The sequence below is a fragment of the Bos taurus genome, chromosome 23 (assembly GCF_002263795.3).
Source record: "Bos taurus isolate L1 Dominette 01449 registration number 42190680 breed Hereford chromosome 23, ARS-UCD2.0, whole genome shotgun sequence".
In the NCBI taxonomy this organism is placed as follows: domain Eukaryota; kingdom Metazoa; phylum Chordata; class Mammalia; order Artiodactyla; family Bovidae; genus Bos; species Bos taurus.
In genome coordinates this window covers 17,741,154-17,764,633 of record NC_037350.1, presented here as the reverse complement: position 1 = coordinate 17,764,633, position 23,480 = coordinate 17,741,154, and the positions used below count along the sequence as shown (strand labels likewise).

The following is a 23,480-nucleotide window of genomic DNA, read 5'->3' as shown; positions in this document are numbered from 1 at the left end:
CCCCCACCCCCAGTTGTTTTGCGTGTGCCTGCGTGCGTGCCTGTGTGCACTGGGGATTTCTAGACAGACCTGTCCTGTGACCTTGTGGTGACGGCAGAGAGAAGGAAATTGGTACTTGAGCAGTGTAGGGCCTTGCCAGGGAGGGTAGGGAGGCTGGTGGTCCTCAGGCCTCTCTGTCCAGACCACACTCTTGCCCTTTCTGTGGAAATGCAGAGGATGGAGGAAGAGAAAGAGGAGTGAGAAGATGCAAGTGGGAGGCCTCATCACGGCCCTGGAAGAGCCTGGGGAGAAGGGCTAGCCTGTGAAGAGTACACGAGGGAGCGTGGCTTTGTATGTTTTTTCCTCTCATTCCACATATGTTTGAGGCATCTATTAGGTCAGGTCTGTGTTGTGATAGAATTTGGGGAATAAAGCAGTACAGTTTCTGACCATTTAGAGATTATAGTCTAGTGAGTGAGACAGATTTTTATGTTTAAAATCATAAACATCTAAATAAATATGTAATTGCAAGTTGCAATGGAAGGAAAAGCTCGTGGGAGGGAGAACGATGGACTGGGTGGAGGGCCATACTTGGTGGTCAGGGAAGGCCTGGGTAGGGGACACGTCCTCTGTTGCTCGGTCATGTCCGACTGTGACCCCATGTACTGTAGTCCACCAGTCTCCTTTCCATGGGATTCTCCAGGCAAGAATGCTGGAGTGGATTGTCATTTCCTCCTCCAGGGGATCTTCCTGAGCCAGGGATCGAACCTGCATCTCCTGTGTCTCGACTTGCATTGGCATGTGGGTTCTTTACCACTGAGCCACCTGGGAAGCTTAAGGAGGGGACAGGGAGAGCTTCCCTGGGGAAAGGTTTTTTGGTGATTTAGTAGAACTGGGAGCAGGCCAGTAGGAATCTGCAGGGAATGGATGAGTGGCCGAGGTACACGGGGGACAGGTCATGCACATCCTCAAAGGTCATGGGGATAGGGGGGACAGAACTGCTAGCCCAAGCCCCCAAACCAAGTAGACATCTTCCTGCCAGAAAACGGGGAAGCGGTAACATAAGGGGGATGTTAAAACGGTAACATAACGGGAATATACTTGGAATGCAGAACCTCCATATCCGCGTCCCTAGGACGGCAGTGGTCACCGCCACCTCCAGACCGGTGGACAGGGCTGCGGGCGATAACGAAGCGGAGGCGGCACCGGGCTGGAGCTACCGCTTCCCCAGCGACACAGCAGCCGGGCTCCCGCGCGCTGAGCCGCGGCTCCCGCCGGGCCGCGAGGGGGCGCTATGGCACAGCGGCGGCCCAGGGCGCTGCGTGGTCACGGCCGGGGGCGGAGTGGGGGCCGCGGGAGGGAGGCGGGAAGAGCGTTGCACTTCCGCTGGCCGGTGGCTCCTGGAGGCCACAGTGGGAGCGGAGGGAGCGCGCGGCCCGGGGCCCCGCAGTCCCCGGCCCCCCTCCGCCCCACGCAGCCGGGACCATGGACCCCAGGTGGGGACTAGGGGGTGGGGGGAGCGGCGAGCCCACGTGACCGAGCCCCGCGACACGTGACCGCCGCTCCTCCGAGCGCGCGGGGGGCCGGGCGGGGTCCCGGCTCCCGGGCCGGTGGCCGGCCTAGAGCCGCCCGGAGCCTGCGCGGGTGGGGATGCGCCGTGGCCTTGTGCTCCTCGGGGGCTCCAGGAGGATCGGGAGAGAAGTCGCGGGAGGGACCCTGGAGCTTCGGGAGCCCCGAGGGCGGGGTTGGAGGGCGCCGCGCCTCCAACCGGAGCGGCCGGCGGGCGCTGGAGGGAACAGAGGGAACCTGTGTGGCCGGAGGGGCGGGTCCGCTCTTGGGGACAGAGGGAGCCCAGCCTGGCTCGCGCCGCCCCCCCCCCCCCCCCCCCGCCCCAGGAGAGAGAGAGGCTCTTTGTCCGTGCTGGGCTGCAGCTGAGGGGGGCGGGGAGGAGGCTCCGGGCCCTTCTCCAGTGTCGTCCCCTCAGGAGGGCCCAGAGGGTGAGGAGCTGTACTCTGATCTTTCTGTCCGCCGTGCCCGCAGGTGGTGGGCAGTGGTGGTGCTGGCTGCGCTCCCCTCCCTGGGGGCAGGTGGGGAGAAGAACCTCGAAGCCCCTCCGGAGTCGTGGACTCAGCTCTGGTTCTTCCGCTTTTTGGTGAACGCGGCTGGCTATGCAAGCTTTATGGTGCCTGGCTACCTGCTGGTGCAGTACTTCAGGCGGAAGAACTACCTGGAAACAGGTGTGTGGGGACAGGGTGGGGGAAGTGTGCTTACTCTAGATTAAAAATTAGGAGAGTTGGCCGGCGGTGCAAAGGGGATGTGCTTTGGCAAGCGCGGCAGGGCGGGCTGGCAGCAGTGGGGAAGGTGAAGTGCTGGGAAAGCTTCGGTTTCACCTTATGTACTTTCTCCAGGTAGGGGTCTCTGCTTCCCCCTGGTGAAAACTTGTGTGTTTGGCAATGAGCCCAAGGCCCCGGATGAGGTTCCCCTGGCTGCCCGGGCAGAACCAGCGGAGACCAGTCCCACTTGGCAGGCCCTGAAGCTGCTGTTCTGTGCCTCGGGGCTCCAGGTAGGTAGGTGGGCTCTGCTGCTTTCCCTGGGTGAGGTCCCCGAGGAGCCAGCGCTCTCACCCCACCAGTCCCAACAGTTTGCTGGTGGCTGTGTTGTGTGTTCTCCCAGAGGCATACCATCATCTTAGGGGTGGTTGGAGGAAGCACGGTCTTTTCTTTCCTCCTCTCTCTACCCTCCGTGATTTCTCCCTTCCTCTTGTAAATATACCGTAAATGGACTGATAAAATTTTCAGCCTTCCCCCACTACTGCATGTGAGGGGGACACTAATCCCACGGCATGTTGGAGTGGGCACTTCTGTTTCCATTATGCTAAGTTGAACTCACGGGTGTCCGATCTTCGTTAAGAAGTGTAGACCCCCAGAATTGGTTGAAAATAGAAAAGAAAATACTTGGATGGAGTCAGCTCTGACATACCCTACTCTGGGGACAAACAGGGTCTGGTCAGTCTTAAAGCATTAGTCATTGTGTTTCACACACACTTGATTCTCAACAAGGTGAGTCCAGGTTTGGGAGAGAAGAGGCAAGTAACTTGTAGTTACTACAGAGAGCTATCTGTCCATTTTAAAATTCTCAACATCATCCTGAGAGAGGAGGAGGTTGTCAGGATGCTTTGGGGCCTGCCTGCTGTTTCCTTCTCTTGAGTATCTTCTCCGCTGTCTCTGCCCTGCCCCATCAAGGTGTCTTATCTGACGTGGGGAGTGCTGCAGGAAAGAGTGATGACCCGCAGCTATGGGGCCACGGCCACGTCACCAGGCGAGCGCTTCTCGGACTCTCAGTTCCTGGTGCTCATGAACCGCATCCTGGCCCTGATGGTGGCTGGCGTCTACTGCATCTTATGCAAGCAGCCCCGACATGGGGCACCCATGTACCGGTACTCCTTTGCCAGCCTGTCGAATGTGCTCAGCAGCTGGTGCCAATACGAAGCTCTCAAGTTCGTCAGCTTCCCCACCCAGGTGCTGGCCAAGGCCTCCAAGGTGATCCCCGTTATGCTGATGGGAAAATTGGTGTCTCGGCGCAGCTATGAGCACTGGGAATATCTGACGGCTGGCCTCATCTCCATCGGGGTCAGCATGTTCCTGCTGTCCAGCGGACCGGAGCCCCACAGCTCCCCGGCCACCACGCTCTCAGGCCTCATCCTGTTGGCAGGCTACATTGCTTTCGACAGCTTCACCTCCAACTGGCAGGACGCCCTGTTCGCCTATAAGATGTCGTCGGTGCAGATGATGTTTGGGGTCAATCTCTTCTCCTGCCTCTTCACGGTGGGCTCCCTGCTGGAGCAGGGGGCCCTCCTGGAGGGCATCCGCTTCATGGGGCGACACAGCGAGTTTGCAGCACACACCCTGCTGCTCTCCATCTGCTCTGCGTGTGGCCAGCTCTTCATCTTCTACACCATCGGGCAGTTTGGGGCTGCCGTCTTCACCATCATCATGACCCTCCGCCAGGCCTTCGCCATCCTCCTTTCCTGCCTCCTCTACGGCCACACTGTCACTGTGGTGGGGGGCCTGGGAGTGGCTGTGGTCTTTGCTGCCCTCCTGCTCCGGGTCTACGCCCGGGGCCGTCTAAAGCAGCGGGGAAAGAAGGCCATGCCAGTCGAGTCATCTGTGCAGAAGGTTTGAGGGCCCAAGGGATGACTGGGACCCGCTCACTGTACCAGTTTTCCTCTCCTACTGTCTCTCCTTGGAGGCAGCTGGCTCCCGGGCAAAATGCAGGTTTCTCGACCAGCGCTGCAGCAGGGGGCAGGGAGCCCAGGAGGCGGCCTTCCCTGTTGCCTTAAGTCACCCAGCCTCCAGTGGGCAGGACTCTCCCCAGGGTGGAGAGAACGGTGGGGGACTGAGAAGGTGGAGGCGCCTTCCGAAGCCCCTCCCTCCTCCGGTTCGCGAAGTCTTGCCTTGGAGGCTGTGCTGGTGCCCCACCTGTGCTTGTCCCCTACCTTGACTACTACCCTTTCAGACTCTGAGACATGCGTTTCTTCCTCTGGTGAGAGAAGCACAAGTGTAGGCTCCCGAGGCTGCTTTCCCAGGAGAGAAAGTGAACGATGGTGCTGTGCTGGGCGAGGGGTTGGGAATCCTGCCCAGCACCACCAGCCCCCTGCTCCTGGATCCCTAGGCTCTGCCCTGTGAACCAGTTGCAGGTTTTGGTACTTTGGAAATATAACTCTTGCTCTTATTTTATTAAATTAAATTGCTGCAGTGGGTTTGGTCCTGTGTTTTGGTTGACTAAGTACATTCAACTTCAGATACTTCCATTAGCTCAGAACAGCCTACAATCTGTTTTACAAGTGTCAAATGTTTAACTTGTTTAAATACTGAAAGTGAAAAAAACACAGTGGTTGTTAACATGTACCATTTCTTTGTCCTTGTTTGTGGCCTGGTGGCTGACTGGAAACTGCAGCTCAATGCCCAGCAACACCAGTGAAGCTACCTCATACTGTCAGCCCAGGGAAAGATCAAAACTCAGAAAGTACTGAATGTATGCTTTTGTACTACCATAGTAAACTCAAATTTTGAGTGGAAAATCGTCTGTATGTGCTAAGCTTAGGAAAGGGACTTTTGAAAGTCTGTGCAAAGTTGCTTCAGTTGTGTTCAATTCTTTGTGACCCTAGGGACCATAGCCCGCCAGGTTCCTCTGTCCATGTGATTCTCCAAGCAGCAATACTGGAGTGGGTGGCCACTCCCTCCTCCAGGGCATCTTCCCGACCCGGGATTGGATTCACGTTTCTTACCGTCTCCTGCATTGGCAGGTGGGTTCTTTACCACTACACCACTTACCTTCAGTGTTTATCATTATTTTGAAAAAATTGTAGCTAATTCACAATGTTAATTTCTGCTGTACAGCAGTGATTGTTTTACAGTATTTTTCCCCATTATGGTTTATAAGATACTGAATGTAGTTCTCTGTAGGACTGATTTCTACATAGGAATACTTAGGCCAGCTGACCATAATGCCCCACTCAACCACCAGTCTGTTGTTCATGACTTGATTCAGAGATTGATGTATTTTCCACACATATCCCACATAGGTGGTTATCAAGTGGTATGTCCTCCCTATTCGTATAACCTCCAGTGGCATCCATGTTGCTGCAGATGGCATCACTTCATTGCCAGTGGCCGAGTAGCGTTTCACTGTATGTGTACACCTTCCTTACCAGTGACCGTGTGTCCATTCTTGACTACTGTCCATAGCGCTGCGGTGAACACAGAGGTGTAGGTTTTTATTTGATGTTTTCTCTGGATGTTACGTCCAGGAGTGGGATTGCCTGTTTTAGTTTTCTGAGGAACGTCTTCCACTGTGGCTGCACCAACTTTGGACCAAGACAACCCAGTCCCACCTGTAGCGTAGGAAGGGCCCCTTTTCTCCACACCCTCTCCAGCATGTTACTGCAGCTTTTAAATGATGGCCATTCGGACCCATCTGTGGTAGTACATCATTTTGTTTTACATTTCTCAAATTAGCATCTTGAACATCTTTTCATGCATCTACTGGCCACCTATGTCTTAAGAGAAATGTCTATTTAGTTCTTTGCCTGTTTTTTGACTGGAGTTGAATGAGCTATTTTGGAAATTTAGCTTATGTCTGTTGCATCATTTGCAATTATTTTCTCCCACTTTATGTCTCATTTTGTTTTTATGACTTCTAAATTTACTGGTGATAGTTTTAATATCTTCCTATGTACCATAACTGGGCTTCCCTGGTGGCTCAGCTGATAAAAAGAATCTGCATATAATGCAGGAGACCTGGGTTGGGAAGATCCCCTGGAGACGGGGACGGCTACCCACTCCAATGGGGTCTCAGGAGTCAGACAAAACTGAGTGGACATGGCTGAACAACTCTTTCACTTTATGTACCATGTTATCTACTCAGAATAATTTGTAAAGGGATACATATAACTCCGAAGGCAGCACTGTATATACTTAAATCTACGAGAGCAGAACTGTGTAAAAAACCTGCATCTTCTTTATTTTTAATACTTTAATTTCAGAACAAAATAAACAAAAAAAACACAACACACAACATTCAAACCCCATGTCAAACGTGGAGAGAGAGAGGGCTTGAGGTCCATGTATCCTGCCTTAGAAGGACAGAAATAAAACCACTAGACATCAGCAGAGGAAACCATGTGGGCCAGGGCCACTGGGGCTGCTGCTGCAGGAGCCATGGGGACACTATACAGAGGGAGCAGTCTGCAGGTAGAAACTCCTAATCTACTTCTTCCATGCGAGAGGCGTCCTCGTCACCCTCAAGGGGGGGAATCTCATCAGGAACAGCAGCACTGGGCTCCTCTGCCGTCACCTCATCTTCATCAATGCCTAAGAGCAGGAAAGAAACCACTTGAGATATGCCCCAAAAGCGTTCAAACGCGCCCGACACACCTTGCTGCTTGAGAGCACAAGGGCACTCACCCAGGCCGAGCTTTATCATGCGGTAGATGCGGTTGGAGTGGGTCTGGGGATCCTCAAGCGAGAAGCCAGAGGAGAGCAGTGCAGTTTCGAACAGCAGCACCACCAGGTCCTTGACGGCCTTGTCGTTTTTGTCCGCCTCTGCCTTCTGCCGCAGGGTCTCCACGATGGGGTGGTCAGGGTTGATCTCCAGATGCTTTTTGGCCATCATGTAGCCCATGGTCGAGTTGTCCCGAAGCGCCTGGGCTTTCATGATGCGCTCCATGTTGGCGGTCCAGCCGTAGGTGCTGGTCACGATGCAGCAGGGTGACGACACAAGCCTGTTGGAGATCGTCACCTGAGGGCAGTCAGAAAAACTCATTATATTTCCAATTACCACCTCAAGGCAAAGATGCTTCTGTCCACTTTTTGGAGAAAAGATGCCTCATCTTTGCTAAGCTCTATAGAAATACCAACCTTGGAATAAAAAGTAGGAGGGCACTAAACAAATTAGGCTGCCTAAACCACTAACTGTAGCAGCCAAAGATGGAAGGAAACCACTCTGAAGGCATCTCTAACAAGGTAACTTAGTTTCATAATGGCTTACCTTCTCCACCTTCTTATCCAGGATCTCCTTCATGAGTTTGCAGAGGTTCTCAAACTTTGCCTTGCTCTCCTCCATCTTCTTCTTCTCCTCCTCATCCTCGGGCAGCTCCAGGCCCTCCTTGGTCACAGAGACTAGACTCTTCCCATCAAACTCCTTGAGCTGCTGTACACAGTACTCATCGATGGGCTCTGTCATGTACACCACCTCAAAGCCCCGCTTCCGCACGCGCTCCACAAATGCAGAGTTGGCAACCTGCTCTTTGCTCTCACCTGTAGGATTACTCAGTGTGACTCCAGGGCCAAAATGCCTCATCCTGCCAGTTCCCCAGGACCCTTGAGTGTTCTCCCCACACCTCTAAAAAAAGGCTTTGATCAGACCCAGGTTCCAACGCACCAGTGATGTAATAGATGGACTTCTGCGTCTCCTTCATGCGAGACACATATTCTGAGAGAGAAGTCATCTCGTCTCCAGACTGGGACGTGTGATAGCGCAGCAGCTCAGAAAGGCGTCGCCGGTTAGTGGAGTCCTCATGGATTCCAAGCTTTATGGGTAGCGGAAAAAAATCATTTTGTTAGGAAATAACTTCTTCTCCTCTAACCGAATGAAAAAAACCCATTATTAAGCAAGTACTTGCTGCTTACCTTCAGGTTTTTAGAGAACGCCTCATAGAATTTCTTATAGTTCTCCTTGTCTTCTGCTAGCTCAGAGAAGAGCTCAAGGCACTTCTTAACAATGTTCTTACGAATAACCTTCAAAATTTTGCTCTGCTGGAGCATTTCTCGGGAGATGTTCAGGGGGAGGTCTTCAGAGTCAACCACCCCACGGATGAAGTCTGAAATCAAAATATGGAAGCTGGGTTTTAAAGATACAGGAGTCGCCGGGATAAAGATAAAAGATATATAAGGTCATCTGGATTCAACAGAAGGACCGATTTTCTCACCAAACTTTCACTTGTTGTGCTGCAGAGGATCCTTAATCTAAGATAAAGACTCCAGTCCCCCTGAGAACACTGAAACGAACTACATTAGGGCAAAAAGATACTCACTGAGATATTCCGGAATCAACTCATCACAGCTGTCCATGATGAACACACGGCGGACATACAGTTTGATGTTGTTCTTTTTCTTTTTGTTCTCGAAGAGGTCAAAAGGAGCCCGACGGGGGATGAACAGCAGTGCTCTGAATTCCAGTTGACCTTCTACAGAGAAGTGCTGAAAGAAATCCAAGATAAGCCAACTATGTACTTAAGAGTGGCTTCTGGTCCCAATACCAAAATGTCCAGTTATTTGAAACAAAAACCTTCTTATCCCTGTAGAGAAAATTTAAGCCCTAATGCCCTAAGTGAATCTAACTACAAGCACTGTATAACCTTTGGGTCAAAGACTCCAGGTGGGTAAAGCCTCCAGAGACAGGTCACAGGGGAAGATGTCATTTCTCCGCCCTGGAAGGGTCCATTTGCAAATAAACTCAGCATTCACAGTTCCCAGCTACCAACCAGTTGGGTAAGTTCCATTTGTCCGTATCAGCGCTTCCTATTGAGCCAACAAGCAAGACTTCTTACCTTCACTGCCAAGTGATCTTCCCAGTCATTGGTAAGACTCTTGTAGAACTCTCCATATTCCTCCTGGGTGATGTCATCAGGGTTCCTGGTCCAAATGGGCTTGGTCTTGTTCAGTTCTTCCTGATCAATGTACTTCTCCTTTATCTTCTTTGTCTTCTTTTTCTTATCTTTGCCACTATCATCCTCCTCGTCTGAGCCCACATCTTCAATCTTAGGCTTCTCTTCATCATCTTTATCTTCCTCTTCTTTCTCACCTTTCTCTTCTTCAGCCTCATCATCACTGATTTCCTTCTCACGTTCTTTCTCCAGCTAGAAGGATCAAAGATGACAGTTTCAGAGTGCAAAAAAAAAAAAAACACAAAAAAACCCCAAAGTCCATGCAATTCTCTAAAGCAGCAGTTACCTGCACTTGAGTTACCAGTCCATACTCACATAAAGTGTGATGGGATAGCCTATGAACTGAGAGTGCTTCTTCACCACTTCTTTGACCCGCCTCTCTTCCAAGTACTCTGTCTGGTCTTCCTTCAGGTGGAGAATCACTTTGGTACCGCGGCCAATAGGCTCACCTAGAAAAAATTAATCAGAACAATATAAAAAACTAAATAAACACAGAACTATAACTGCTTTACACATACAATACTCAAGATCTTCATTACTGTTTCCCCAGAATTCTAATCCAGACACCTTAACAGAAAAGCCAACTTACCATGGTCAGCACGGACAGTGAAGGAACCTCCAGCAGAAGACTCCCAAGCATACTGTTCATCATCGTTATGCTTTGTGATCACAACCACTTTCTCTGCCACTAGGTAGGCAGAGTAGAAGCCCACACCAAATTGCCCAATCATGGAGATGTCTGCACCAGCCTGCCAAAAAGTTTAAAATAGTCAAACTCAAGTTTCAAAGAAATGGCAAAGCAAACACCAATAATATAAATGGGCTGTGCCTAACCAACCACGTACCTGAAGAGCCTCCATAAACGCTTTAGTGCCAGACTTGGCAATGGTTCCCAAATTATTTACAAGATCAGCTTTGGTCATGCCAATGCCTGTGTCTACCAGAGTCAGAGTACGCTCCTGGGGGTTTGGGATGATGTCAATTTTCAGCTCTTTACCACTGTCCAATTTGGAAGGGTCTGTCAGGCTCTCATAGCGAATCTTGTCTAAGGCCTGAAAGTACAAAATTGCAGTTTTACAATTCTGCTTTTTCAAAACCCATCTCACCCAAAAGAAAGTTTTTTAAACTCCCCAAATACCCTAATTCTGATTACTCCTTTAGCTTGTAGGTTGAGAATGACATCCAGTGGGTTACAGTATCCTATCTATCCACAGAGAGCAAGACAGTACTTTTTGGAATGGCAGTTAAATTTATATCACCTTTATCAGCCAAACCACCCCACTTTCCCTCTCTTAGAATACTTGAGAAACAAAAAACCAACGTCAATGAAGACATTCAGGGCACTCACATCAGAAGCATTACTGATCAACTCCCGAAGAAAAATTTCCTTGTTGGAATAGAAGGTGTTGATAATAAGAGACATGAGTTGGGCAATTTCTGCCTGGAAGGCAAATGTCTCCACCTCCTCCTCTCCATGGTGCACTTCCTCAGGCATCTAAAATAAAAAGGCAAGAATTTAAGACTCCTCAAGTTCACCCTCAGCCACAATACACATGAAGAGACTCTATTCATACTGTTTTGAGCTGGGTACTAAGACTGGAAAATCCTCCCCTCTATCAATTTCAGGCAGCACCCTTAGAAACAATGGGGCGAGGGACGCGCTGACACATTGAACAAATTGCATTAATGTTTCTTATAAGGTATTTTGAAGCCAAACTCCTGTTAAGTGAATCATAGATCAGCACAATCTAGTTTGTTAGGCATTCCAATCCAGGTATCTCGAAAACGAGGTAAATTCACACATATTTAAATACGCAGATTACTGACTATAGTTCCACCTTCAAGGTTAACAGGTTTCACATTAAAGGGCAATGATTTAAAACTATCCTCCCATTAGGTAACTCAAAGGAGATAATATGGTACTGCTGCCTCCCGTAGTAGGGACAGCTAACTCGAGATTGGCGGGATGCCTACCCAGGTGGGCTATAAAGACAAAGAACAGATAAAGAAAGGGCTCCATCGTGACCCCTCTGCACACGTGACTGACGCTCAAGACCAAACCAAACACTAAGATGGTGCCCTTAGTCTGCCGGGACGACTCTCGTCACGGCTGGACATGCGTCGACCATGCGAGGAGGGGGCGCCACCGCGCAGCCTCCCTTGGCCCCAACATCCGGGCACCAGGGCGGGGCGCCGGGCTCCAGAAGCTTCCAGAACAATCTCAGCTCTCGGAGAGGGGCGGGGGAAAGGACGTGCCCACGAATACCAGAGCCTGCCCCCTCCGCTCGCCAGCCCCTCCTCCACCGAGACGAAGGAAAGATCTAGAAGGATGGAGGAAGCAAGATATACGCCGCCGGCGACCGAAAACGGAGCTCTTCGCAGACCCTCACGGAAAAGCCCCGAACAAAAGGACTTTAAAAAAACTGCGTCCGATAGAACAAGTGGCAAAACCTGGTCATGACCAGCCTTGCTGAGTCACAGCGGGCGCGCCCACCCACCCCGCTCGGGGACCCTCCGGCGCCCCGTAGCCGCGTCCGGAAGTGGAGAGGCAAGCATGGCAGCGTCCCGGGCCGGCGCGGCCACCACGTGCAGTGCCTACCCCGCGCCCCATTCTGCGGCCCCACAAAACAACGCTTAATATCTGCGGAAAAGCAGCCCCGCCGCCAACCACAGAAAAGAGTCTAAACTCAAGAGCTCGCTCCCAGCCCTCCCCCAAGAGAAGAAATGGGAGCGCTACGCCAGAATCCGCCCCAATACGAGATGTAGGTCTCGGAAAGGACGCGTAGACCGAAAGCAACGCGAAAGAACAAGATAACCTGAAAAGCCCACATGAGATCGAAGCCTTACCTTTAAGGATAAGAATCACAGGTACTAGAGAACACCAAGCGGGCAATGGCTGCCTCGGGCTCACGCGCCGCAAGAAGGCTGCGCGGGGGTGACTCAAGAGAACGGCTGTGTGCCCCCAATCGGCTTATATAAGACGAAGCACCACCCAGCTGCCCGCCCCCGGATCCCTCCGCCTTAAAGGAGGATGCCTGTCGGCCGCGCACCTGCCGCCGCCCGCCCGCCCACCTTGACGTCACGGTCCAAAATAGGGGAGGGGACCGTGAAAGGCGGGAGCCGCCGGCCCTGAGAGTACACGTATTTACTCATGTTCACAGCCCCGTCTCCGCGCTCCTAAAACAGGACACCATCAGAAACATATGTTGGGAGTCCTCATATAACATAAACGGTGGAACTAGAGGCGAGGATTCCCCACTGATCTCTGTAAAAACCTGCAGGGCAGGCGTCTCCACTCCCGAGAGTCCCAGCCTCGGGACTAAGGTCCAAGCCTAAACAGGGGTCACCCACTCCCCTCTACGCTCCGCGGCTCGACCTCCTCATTAGAAGCTGCCCTACAGATACTCCAATTGCCTGATACGGGAAAGGGGTCTTTTCCGCGAGCGTTGCGGAATTAAAGAGGTCCCACTTCGTGGGCATACCCGCAATACAGGCCCTCCCGGGGGCGGGCCAGCGTTTCGCCGCAAGGCGTGGCTCCGGCTGCGGGTCGGGCGCTGGCTCCAGCCGGCGAGGGGACTCTTTGCCTGCACACGCGGCGGAAGGAGCCAGGGCGGCGGTGCTGCGACACTTCCAGCAGCTTCCAGACCGGCCAGGGCGGCCCTGCCCCGCCCCTTCCCTCGAGGCCCCGCCCCTCCCTCTGCGGCCTGGGCTGTGCCTCTGCGGCGGCTCCGCCCCGCAACCGCACTGCTGGGATCCTGGGGGCCAAGTGGGCTATACCCTCATTTCCTCCAGGAAACTGCAGAGGGGGCGCATTACCCTACCCGCCAGGCCCAGCTAGCCCGGCACTGCGTCCGGGGTGGGGTGGAGCGGGGATTACCCCACTTCTCCCCCTTTCGATCACACAGCACACCGGCCGGTGGGGCGGCTCTGAGGGTACCGCCTTCAGGGAGCAGACTCTGGGGATGGGGTCGCTTACCCGACGGACCGCTCCCACCCTCCACCCCCAGTTTCTGCAGCCGCCCACAGGTGAGGGAGCGCAGAGACTTGCATATCGAGTTGTTTCTCAGTCTGGCTTCCTTGTTCTTTTTTTCCCACCCTTTTCCCTCCTCCTGCAGCTGCCTAGATCTGGGAAGTCGGGTCTCCCAGGAGCCTCAAGGCCATGGGCCTGCCCAGGGAGTGCCAGAGGGCCAGGGACGCCCTCCTCTGATGTCTCTGCCCCGTTTGCGTGCCCTCCAGCTGGTGAGCTGGCCTTACTTTTCCAAGGCCTTATTTCTGAAGCCTCCTTTACGCAGATCCCCTCCAGAAGAGAATGGCCCCTCCCTACGCTGTGACTTTGTGGATGTCCAGCAACTCCCTTCGTGGCCTGCTTTGTCGGTCCCTGGCATCCTGGGGAGAAGTTCCCCCACCACCCACCCGCGGACCTCCCTCAGCAGCCCTGGTGCCCAGTCTCATTCTTTCACATTTTCTTTGTTCATACGTTGAGTTCCAGGGAACAAAGGACCCTTCCTTCCCTTCTCCTTGGCCCACACTCCAGACCTCAACAGCTCCGCCCCCATTACCTCAATTTCATCTCTCCATAGACTTCTACTTCTCTTCATTATGGTCTGGGATAAGCCTGTGGCTGGGAGAAGTCAGTGAGTGTGGGAAGGGGCGTGGGCGCTGCTGCTAGGAGGGGGCCCTGGCTGCTCTGTTCCTGATGGAAACCTCAAACCAGGAGCATCACCCCCACCAGTGCACCTGCCCTTCCTATGTACAGAAGGGGTTAGTTAATTAAGCACCTGCTCCCTGGTTCACAACAGCATTCACAGTATTTCACAGTCCTGTTTAGAGGTGGGAGTGAGTCTGCACACCTAGAAAGTGGGAGAGGAAGGCTTTAGTGAGTACCCCTGGGTGGGTCAGCTCAGAGCCTTTGCTCCACTAACTCCTGTGCCCCCTGCTGCAGAAGTCCAGTAGTGCGGATGCTGTTTCTCAAACTTAAGCCGGAAGCAGAACAAATATCACTCCTGTGGGCCAGTGTGGGGAGCAAAAATTCCTCAGGGGGTTCCTAATGGGAAAATCTCAAGTCTCAACACCAGCACAGAAATTCTAATTTCTCTTTTGGAAGCCTCCCAGGATGACCTCTCCAGCTCACCGACACTCACTAAGCCCCACTTGTAAGCCTTGCCTTACCACATGGAGATGTGGAAACAAGACAAGAAGCCGTCAGCCCACTGGGGGGAGCTGCAGCAGACCAGTTGTGAATCAGAGCAGCTAGAAGCAGGGGAGAAACCTCAGAGTTCCCAGCTCAGCCTGGGGAAGGTGGCTGGCACAGGTCTACCCCTAGCAAAGGGAAAGCATGGGGAAGGCACAGCCCTGACAGAAGGACCAGGAACCCTCAAGGGAGGCAAAGTAAAAGTGAAAGAAAGTGAAGTTGCTCAGTTGTGTCCCACTCTTTGCTACCTCATAGCCCACCAGGCTCCTCTGTCCATGGGATTCTCCAGGCAAGAATAGTGGAGTGGGTTGCCATTTCCTTCGCCAGGGGATCTTCCCAACCCAGGGATCGAACCCAGGTCTCCCGCATTGCAGGCAGACGCTCTACCATCTGAGCCCAGGGCTACCAGGGAAGCCCGGGGAGGCAGGGGTCACTGAAAGTGGCCCGGCAGGCAGGAATCAGGTCACATAGGGTCACAATGCCATGCTAAGTAGTTCTGACCTTAACTTAGGGTCAGGGAAGCCACTGAAGGCTGTTAAAGATGACTTGACCACCCCCCACCCCCCATCCCCAGAAGTCTATTCTCAGCAGCTTTTGCAATCCTTGATGTTCCCAAGATACCCTTTATTTCCAACCAGGCCTCAGAGACCCAGCCTCACCTTCTGCTGCCTGGAGGGCCGCCAGATGAAGCAAGGACCGACAAACTGCAGCCCTCAGCCAGTGGTCTTATCACTTGCTTCTGTATGGCCTGTGAATAAGAATGGTTTTTATGTTGTTTAATGGTTGAAAAAATCAAAGAAAGATAGTATTTTGGCATGTGAAAAGTATGTGTGGACTTTCTTGGTGGTCCAGTGGCTAAGACTCTGCACTCCCAAAGCAGGGGGCCTGGGTTCCACTGATGGTCAGGGAACTAGATCTCACATGCCATGGCTAAAAGATCCCACATGCTGCACCTAAGACCTGGTGCAGCCAAGTAAAATAAATATTTTTTAAAGTAGATGAAATTTGAATTTGTGTCCATAAAGTTTTACTGAAACACAGCTTTCTTCTCTGCTTACATGTTGGCTTTAGCTTGTTTCACACTGCAATGAGGGAGCTGATAGTTGAGATGGCGACCATATAGCTTGCAAAGTCTAAATATTTACCCTCTCACCTTTTGCAGAAAAGTGCTGCAGACCCCCTATCTAGCTAAAGCGAAGCAGGGTCTTGCAGGCACACAGATTCAGCCTGGATAGAGGCTCCCTGCTGCTGCTCATTCTGGGACTTCTAGTTAGGAAATGCAAATGGTCGTTCATGGGGGTCAGGGGACCACTGAGGGGAGTTTAGATACAGGGCAATGGATGAATCAAACAACTTCCGGCATCAGGACATCAGAGACTGTATAAGGACGGATACGTAATAGTTTGATCCCTGGGTCGGGAAGATCCCCTGGAGGAGGACACAGACAACCCACTCCAGTATTCTTGCCTGGAGAATCCCATGGATGGAGGAGCCTGGCGGGCTGCAGTCCATAGGGTCACACAGAGTCAGACATGACTGAAGCAACTTGGCAGGCACATAGCTCTGGATCCTTAACCCCCAGAACAGGCAGCCCCCCAAGTTCAGAGCCTGCCAGGCGTGCTCTATCAGTTTTGGTCTTCCTGGTTTCACGAAGTTTACATCTCTGAATTCCTGAACTGACATCCTCCTGGGCCAATGGATCTGACATTAATGTTGGGACAGATGAGCAGGTCTGCAGGGCCAACCAGTGTTCCATCTCTTTGCCTCAGTTTCCATGTTCTGCTGGGACATGTCTTGCACAGCATTTGCTCATTTGATTATTATGTTATTTTTTGATGCAGTGGCAAATGGAAATTTGTGTTCATTTTCTGTTTCCTGGAGAGTCTGAAAAGCAATTGATTGTGGTATATCGATCCCACAACTTGGTAAGCTATGTTGCTGCTGCTGCTGCTGCTAAGTCACTTCAGTCGTGTCCGACTCTGTGCAACCCCAGAGACAGCAGCCCACCAGGCTCCCCTGTCCCTGGGATTCTCCAGTCAAGAACACTGGAGTGGGTTGCCATTTCCTTCTCCAACCATGAAAGTGAAAAGTCAAAGTGAAGTCGCTCAGTCATGTTCAACTCCCAGTGACCCCATGGACTGCAGCCTACCAGGCTCCTCCATCCATGGGATTCGCCAGGCAAGAGTACTGGAGTGGGTTGCCATTGCCCTCTCCTGTAAGCTATGTTACTAATTCTTAATTTGTCCATCAATATTTTGTTGTTTTCTAGTACAACCCTAGCTATCATCTGAAAACAATGGTATTTTGGTTTTTGCCTTTCTAACCCTTGTGTGTTTATTTATTGTTACACTGTACCAGCTAGGACCTGCAGAAAAATGATGTGTGAACAGAGTGGTCCTGGGCATCCCTGTCTCCTTTCTGATCAGAAAAGGAACCCTTCATCATTGAGCATATTTACTGTCTCTGCTCCCCATTTGCGATACATCTTAAACTGAATAAGTATCAGATTTTTTTGCCATCTATTGAAAATATTGTTTTTAAAATTTCCTTTATCTATTGATATTTTTAATTCATTAATAGACTTACTAATGTTGCACTGAGATTATTTTAAGTTTTGTAGAACCCATCTATAAAACTGCCTGCTGTTTCTATTGTTTTGTATATGCAAACATTTTAGGGGCTTCCCTGAAGGTCCAGTGGCTGAGACTCTATGCTCCCAATGAAGGGGGCCCTGGGTTCGATCACTGGTCAGGGAACTAGATCCCCACATGCTGTGCCGCAACTAAGACCTGGTGCAGCCAAATAAAGAAATAATAAATAAGATTAAAATTTTTTTAAAGAAAACATTTTAATTAGAAACTCATTTTTTTTTCATGGTATAAGTGCATTCAAGTTTTCTACTATTTACTCCTTGAGTGAATTTTATTTAATAATTTTTCTGGATGTTTTTTAAAGCTTTAAAGATTATGGCATTCTATTTCCTTGACTAGCTTTTAAATCTCTGTTCTGTCTCAATTATGTCTTCTTTTCAAACCTACAATTATTTTTTGTGTCTTTTCCTTTTTTATAATTATCAGTTTCACCAGTTCAGTTCAGTTCAGTCACTCAGTCGTGTCCGACTCTTTGCAACCCCATGAATCGCAGCATGCCAGGCCTCCCAGTCCATCACCAACTCCTGGAGTTCACTCAGACTCACGTCCATCGAGTCAGTGATGCCATCCAGCCATCTCATCCTCTGTCCCCTTCTCCTCCTGCCCCCAATCCCTCCCAGCATCAGAGTCTTTTCCAATGAGTCAACTCTTCGCATGAGATGGCCAAAGTACTGGAGTTTCAGCTTTAGCATCATTCCTTCCAAAGAACACCCAGGACTGATCTCCTTTAGAATGGACTGGTTGGATCTCCTTGCAGTCCAAGGGACTCTCAAGAGTCTTCTCCAACACCACAGTTCAAAAGCATCAATTCTTCCACGCTCAGCTTTCTTCACAGTCCAACTGTTACATCCAGGAACTTATCTATTTTATTTACATAATTTTTCTGCTTAATTCTTTATATTTTTTTACTTTATTCCTTTATTTTTTAAATTTCTGCTAAACTTTTTCTCATGACTTCTATTTTCAGGGGGTCGAGTCTATTGTTCTATTTCTATTTTCTTAACGTCAATACTTAGCATATTAAGTTTCAGCCTTTCCCCTTTTCAGACATAAGGATTTAAGACTATAAGTTTCTTCTCAAGTACTATTTTAGCTATATACCATAAATTTCAATATATAGTATTTTTAACTCAGTTTAAAGGATTTTGATTACCCTTATGGTACCTTTGTTGATCCATTTAAAAGTGCTTAAAATGGTCAGTTTTATATTATCTTTTCATTTATGTCGACAATATACAATGGTGTGTACAGTGCTGAACTTTTGTATTTGAGACTTCCTTTGTAACCTAGGATGTGGTTAATATTAATAAAGCCTCCATGTGTGCTTGAGAAAAAGTATCTATCACCTAGCTGTTGGGTAAGTCTAAATATGTTAAACCTACTAAATCAAGCCAGCTAATTGTGTTGTTCCAAACAAAACCCCCACTTGGAGACTCCTTGGGACATAGCTTGGAGAAGGGAAAGGCTGAGGTGGGGCGCTCACACAGGGGTGGGCAGAGGCAGGGTGCACACCTTTTCTGAGGTAGGGTAAGAGAAGTGGGGGCTGAGGCACATTGTGCAGGGCCCGGGTTCTATCCCTGGTTGGGGAACTAGATCCTGCATGCTACAACTAGAAAGACCCTACACGCTGCAGCTAAAGATCCTGCTCGCTGCATCGAGACAATCCCGAGTGCTGCAACGAAGACCTGGTGCAGCTGAGTAAATGCATAAAAATAAAAAATGTCAAAGAAAGAAATGGGGATGGGGAGGGAGATGGGAGGGAGGGTCAGGATGGGGAACACATGTACACCCATGGCTGATTCATGTGAATGTACGGCAAAAACCACCACAATGTTGTAATTAGCCTCCAATTGAAATAAATTTTAAAAAGAAAAAGAAATGGGGGCTGAGGGGAGGAGGACCACTCTGGGTTTGAGGGGTCTAGAAGTCTACTTCAGGGTTGTGGGGCATCAAAGAGAGACGTTCAGGAGGCAAAGGCTGATGGCTGAAGTTAGGGGCAAGAACGAAATATCTCAGGAGAGTAGGGTGCGTAAGCCAGAAACTGTGGTCTAAGCCATTCAGGAATTGTAAATGGGGCACATCTTTGGTAACTTTCTCTTTAATATTCAATATCAATGTCTTGAAGGGCATAGTTATATGTGGCCTGGGGGGTGTGGCTGAGTCCTGCCTACCCGCTGTGGTCAGCCCGGCCCCAGCGTGTCTGTCCTCCTCCTGCCATTACACCCACCAGGCAGCCTTTTTTGTCCTCGGCATTGTTCAGTGTTCTGGGTCCCCTCTGACTAAGAAGGGAAAACATAACCCCAAACCGGCTCAGCTCAGAGCAGGTTATAGTCAGGGAAAGGTGCAGGGGGCAGGTGACATCACAAACAACCCTGACCTGCTTAACCGCGCTGCCTGACACCTGTCCTGCCCCAGGCACAAGTCACCGCTCAATGCGCAGGTCTCAACTGCCTGGATTTCTGGGTCATTCACAGGACTCAAGGCTTGCTTGGTCCACCTGCACCAGGTAAGAGACGGGTAGGGCCATGGTAGCGGGGTGAGGAGCTCACCAACAGGAGGGGCTGAGGCAACACATTGGGAAGGACCTTGCTGGTTTCTCCCAGGAAGGATGCCATGGGAATTCGGGATCCTAGGAGGCTTAGAATCCCTGGGATGTCAGAAGATGCCTCTCTGCAATGTTCTGGAGGCAGGGAGGCAGGTGATGGTACCACCCTATCACGTGAGGCTCTGGACCTTTTCCCAAGCCCCTTACTACCCAGAAACGTGTGTGTCCGTGTGTGTGTGTGTGTGTGTGTGTGTGTGTGATGAGGGCTGAGAGACACAGAGATAGAGAAACAGAGACTTAAACTTACCTGAAGTTTACAAAATGTTTTCCCATCCGTTAACCTTTCCAGCCTCGGTTTTATGGACGAAAACAGGCATTGGCCATCGTCAGCCCTCCTTAGGAGTCAATATATGTAAAAGCAGCCGCAGATGAGCGTTATTCATTAACTCCGTGGAGTTTCACAACCGGGAGAGGTAGGCTAGCCAAATATTATTACCCCTGCTTTACAGATGAGCGACTGTGAGATGGAAAGCGCTTGGCTCAAGGTCACCCGGACTTAAGGGGTAGTAAAGTCTGCCGCCCCCGCCTCCCCCCACAATTGGCAGGGGCCAGATGCGAAGAACGGCTGCGCGGATGCAGGCCGCGCTCCCGCGAGGGGGCGCCCGCAGCACGGTGACGTCGCTCCCCCAGCCCCCGCCGCGGGGCGGGGCTGAGAAGGACGCCGGCTCCCCTCGTTCGCGTCCCTGCCTGGCGGTTCTTGGCTGTCGCGCGCGAGGCGGGGACTCGAGTGTTCGTTCGCACTTGGCTGGGGTGAAGGAAATGAAGTCTAGTTTTCGAGGCTTTCCGGGGCTGAAGATGCAAGGGAGGGGCCCGAACAGTGTGGAGGGAGGAGCCGCGGGTCGCTTAGATGGGGGTAGGGAGCCCACCTGGCAGAGGTCGTCCTAATGACTTGGCACCTCTATCTCTAGGGCTCGCATCTCCCGCACCCAGGCTCTCCCGCCGACTCGCTTAATTCCTTTAGCAAGTTCATACACGTCACCCCGTTTAAATAACAAGAATCTGGGCCACAGAGGATGGGTGACAGACCTCGTCTCTGAATCTGAACCATGTCCCCAACCCGTACAAAGTTCCTGGGAGGAGGGTAGCTGTCCTGAGCAGAAGCCCCTGCTTTTGTGTGGTTCTGCTGACTCATTTAGCATTTGCCCTGCTGTCTGGAGCCAGAACGCCGGCGGGCTCACTGGCAGGGACCACCCGGACCGCCAAGGCTGTGGGGCTCTGATGAGCAGATTCTCCCGAGGGCACCCACGCAGGAAGCCGGGTCAGGTGGAGACGAGCGAGAGGAACCCAGCTGGGACACAGGCTCCTGGTGGGTTGTGGGGTAAAGTGGGTTCTGCTCACCTTCACCCTCCCTACCAGCTGGCCCCAGAAACCAGACGGGCCTCCCTGGAAGCCTGGCTTCCCTCCTTCAGACTGCCACTCTTCCCGTGTGTGTCAAGACGGGTTTCAGGCAAGGCCTGCTGGCCAGAACCCGGCTATCTCTTTAAGGTGACTCTGCACTTCTCTGCTCACATCCATTTTGATTCACTATCAAGAGTTTTACATCCTGAGAATAAATTTCCCAATAATGGGGGTGAGGGAGGGTTTCCTGTCAAGCACCTGCCTCCATCATACTACCCCTCACCCTACTCTTCCCATCTTCACTCCAAAGACTACAAACAGGTATATTCCAATTCATCAGTGATACCTGATGGTTCACTTCTGTTTTTAAGGATGATGGCTAATTTTGCTGGGGCTCTTTAACTTTTCAAATATTTGAAGCCCCAATTCACCAAACAAGAGGGAAGTTTCTGTGGGGCTGTGGCGGCCACCTCAGGGAGTACAGCAGCCTCTGCACAGACCACTGCTTGGGGCAGAAATGTCACACGGAAGGAGATGACCAGCACAAACCCAGCCTTTGCCCACCTTATAGGAAGCGAAGTGCAGGGAGGAAAGGCGAGGCCCCAGAGGCCTGCCTCCCGCAGGCAGCATTGCCTGCAGAGCGCCCTCTTGTGGTCAGAAACCGCCACTGCAGTTGGGCAGGCAGGAACCGTTTTCTAACCGCCAGAGCTTTCTAACCACTCTGCTCTCAGAGGAGGACAGTGAGGTCTTGAGTAAAATGAGTGAGATTCACATTTTTTGATAATTGCATTAGAAAAAATTTTTGGAAAAGATATTCTAGTAATCTTCAAACATCAGTTTCAGTCAGGGGACTTACAGTAGCTAAGACTACATTCCCAATGCAGGGGGCCTGGGTTCAATCCCTGGTCAGGGAACTAGATCCCACATGATCAAGCACAGCCAGATAAATAAAAATTTTTTTTTAAGTTCAGAAAGATGTGACTGTAATCTAAAATGTTTGTCCTTCAAGTCACTGCTGGAGTTGAACTGAGTCCTACCACACAGCTGGAGTCTGGCCTGTGAAGACTGTGAGGAGGAACAAGCAGATGCAAGGAAGCGAACATTTCTGAGTATCTCTGGGAGCTTAAGAGTGAAAACGTAGGATGTGGACCTGAACTTGAAAAACATGACTGGCAGCTGGAGTAAGATAAGAGCATAAGCCACAGTTACAAAAGGTGCAGAGGGGGAAGGAACTGGAAATGCGGCTGCTGGTGGTAGAGGAAGATCAGGAAATGCCTGGCGTGCTCCAGGAGAGACCAGCCTGTGACTCCATGTTCTTTTCAGATTATTCTGCAGCTGCATGTGTGATGGCCGCAGTAGACCTGGCTGGAGTCCTGAAAGGCCAGGCAAGAGGCAGGAAGGGGCCCAGGGAAGAAGCACAGGGTCCCTGAAGGGCTGTGGTGCTGAGGAGGGAACCCAGCAGGACTGTCCGGTGTGGGTACCATGGGTCTGTCGAGGAGAGGGAGCAGAGAAAGGGTGCGGTTTTCTCTCAGCCTTGTGACCAAAGGGCTCTGCAGGGATGAGTGAAGACTCAGGGCACCCCTTGCTTTTGAAACTGATATGAAAGGAACAGTTTGTTTCCCACCCGCCTCAGATTGTGTCCTGGTTTGACGTGTACTCTGGGGTATATCTGTGGACTCCAGTTCCCCATATGATAATACTTAACTCTCCTGTTAGGACTTCAGAGCTAATCAAAGACCCTTAAAAATGTGCCAACAACCCTTAATGAAGCCTGAAGCCTTCAATTAAATTAAACTGTCAGAAATAAAGCCCTGACACAAGTGGGGGCGTGGGGGAACGGTGGTGGTGGGGGGGGGTCAGTGTCAGCTCAGCGCCCAGAGCTCTGGTTTCACTTCCTATCAGGAAGAGCTCTTTCTGAGAAGGGGGACTCCAGTGGTATGGCCCCCTCCACCGAGGCCTCTCTCGTTCCTGAGCCACTGCACACCTCCCTAGGCCAGAGTCTGGGAAGAGAAAGGGGCCCAGCTTCAACAAGGACACACAGGCCCCTTGTTCGCCATGAAGCCTGCCTTGACTTAGGTGTCAGGGCCTAGTGCCAGGCAGGGCAGAACCCTCCGGCTACAGCCTCTTCCTGCTGGTGGGGTGGGGGTGGGGAGGTGGAGCTGGCTGCTTTTAGACAGCTCCCTCCTCAGGCTGTGGGGTGAGGACAGAGTGGAGGGGGTGACTCTGAAGACAAAAGAAAGATGGCGCACTGTCTCCACCCCCAGGCCTCCCGAAAGGAGGAATGAAATGGCAAAAGGAAATAGCCTTTCTCCATCTCAGCCAACAGTCTGGGAGTCCTGGCTCCAGGCCTGTCTCTCTTCTGTGGCCCCAGCAGGAGGCACTGTAGTGCCTCTGAGACTAAAGAGGACCCACCCCATCCCTAATGCCTTGGACCCAGGCCCAGTGCTGGCCAAGGCCCATCTGGGTCATGCTCATCCCCCCAGACTCAGG

At 51.4% G+C, this 23,480-nt stretch overlaps 2 protein-coding genes and 1 long non-coding RNA gene across 4 annotated transcripts; 2 read left to right on the top strand and 1 right to left on the bottom strand.

Moving 5' to 3' along the window:
- The first annotated feature begins 1,374 nt into the window (after positions 1-1,374).
- On the top strand, positions 1,375-5,053 carry SLC35B2 (solute carrier family 35 member B2). 2 transcript variants are annotated; one of them, NM_001076965.1, is made up of 4 exons: positions 1,375-1,475; positions 2,020-2,216; positions 2,388-2,542; positions 3,222-5,053. In NM_001076965.1, exons 1-4 carry the CDS (start codon positions 1,465-1,467, stop codon positions 4,158-4,160), a joined length of 1,302 nt encoding a protein of 433 aa, NP_001070433.1. In that variant the 5' UTR covers positions 1,375-1,464; the 3' UTR covers positions 4,161-5,053. The 2 variants fall into 2 exon arrangements, with proteins under 2 accessions (NP_001070433.1, XP_010816534.1); XM_010818232.4 differs by lacking the exon at positions 1,375-1,475 and adding an exon at positions 1,550-1,623 and having other exon boundaries at positions 3,222-4,733.
- Positions 5,054-6,477: 1,424 nt separating this feature from the next.
- On the bottom strand, positions 6,478-12,139 carry HSP90AB1 (heat shock protein 90 alpha family class B member 1). Its single transcript, NM_001079637.1, has 12 exons — positions 12,053-12,139; positions 10,554-10,700; positions 10,051-10,257; positions 9,795-9,954; positions 9,521-9,654; positions 9,089-9,397; positions 8,573-8,738; positions 8,169-8,359; positions 7,921-8,068; positions 7,528-7,796; positions 6,945-7,278; positions 6,478-6,851 (listed from the first exon to the last, which is right to left on the bottom strand). The coding sequence occupies exons 2-12, from the start codon at positions 10,698-10,700 to the stop codon at positions 6,742-6,744; spliced, it is 2,175 nt and encodes a 724-aa protein (NP_001073105.1). The 5' UTR covers positions 12,053-12,139; the 3' UTR covers positions 6,478-6,741.
- Positions 12,140-18,566: 6,427 nt separating this feature from the next.
- LOC101905365 (uncharacterized) lies at positions 18,567-22,613 on the top strand. Its single transcript, XR_003032141.2, has 3 exons — positions 18,567-19,553; positions 19,942-20,065; positions 22,000-22,613. It is a non-coding gene; the product is annotated as an uncharacterized lncRNA (long non-coding RNA).
- Positions 22,614-23,480: the final 867 nt, after the last annotated feature.

What these genes read in the sequence shown, in the direction of transcription:
- SLC35B2 (NM_001076965.1), top strand. An exon ending in GAAGAACTACCTGGAAACAG is followed by an intron (nt 2,217 to 2,387) that starts GTGTGTGGGGAC and finishes TACTTTCTCCAG; the next exon opens with GTAGGGGTCTCTGCTTCCCC. An exon ending in TCTGTGCCTCGGGGCTCCAG is followed by an intron (nt 2,543 to 3,221) that starts GTAGGTAGGTGG and finishes TGCCCCATCAAG; the next exon opens with GTGTCTTATCTGACGTGGGG.
- HSP90AB1 (NM_001079637.1), bottom strand. Translation starts at nt 10,700, where the DNA reads ATGCCTGAGGAAGTGCACCATGGAGAGGAGGAGGTGGAGACATTTGCC. An exon ending in GCTATCCCATCACACTTTAT is followed by an intron (nt 9,398 to 9,520) that starts GTGAGTATGGAC and finishes TGATCCTTCTAG; the next exon opens with CTGGAGAAAGAACGTGAGAA. An exon ending in CATGATAAAGCTCGGCCTGG is followed by an intron (nt 6,852 to 6,944) that starts GTGAGTGCCCTT and finishes TCCTGCTCTTAG; the next exon opens with GCATTGATGAAGATGAGGTG.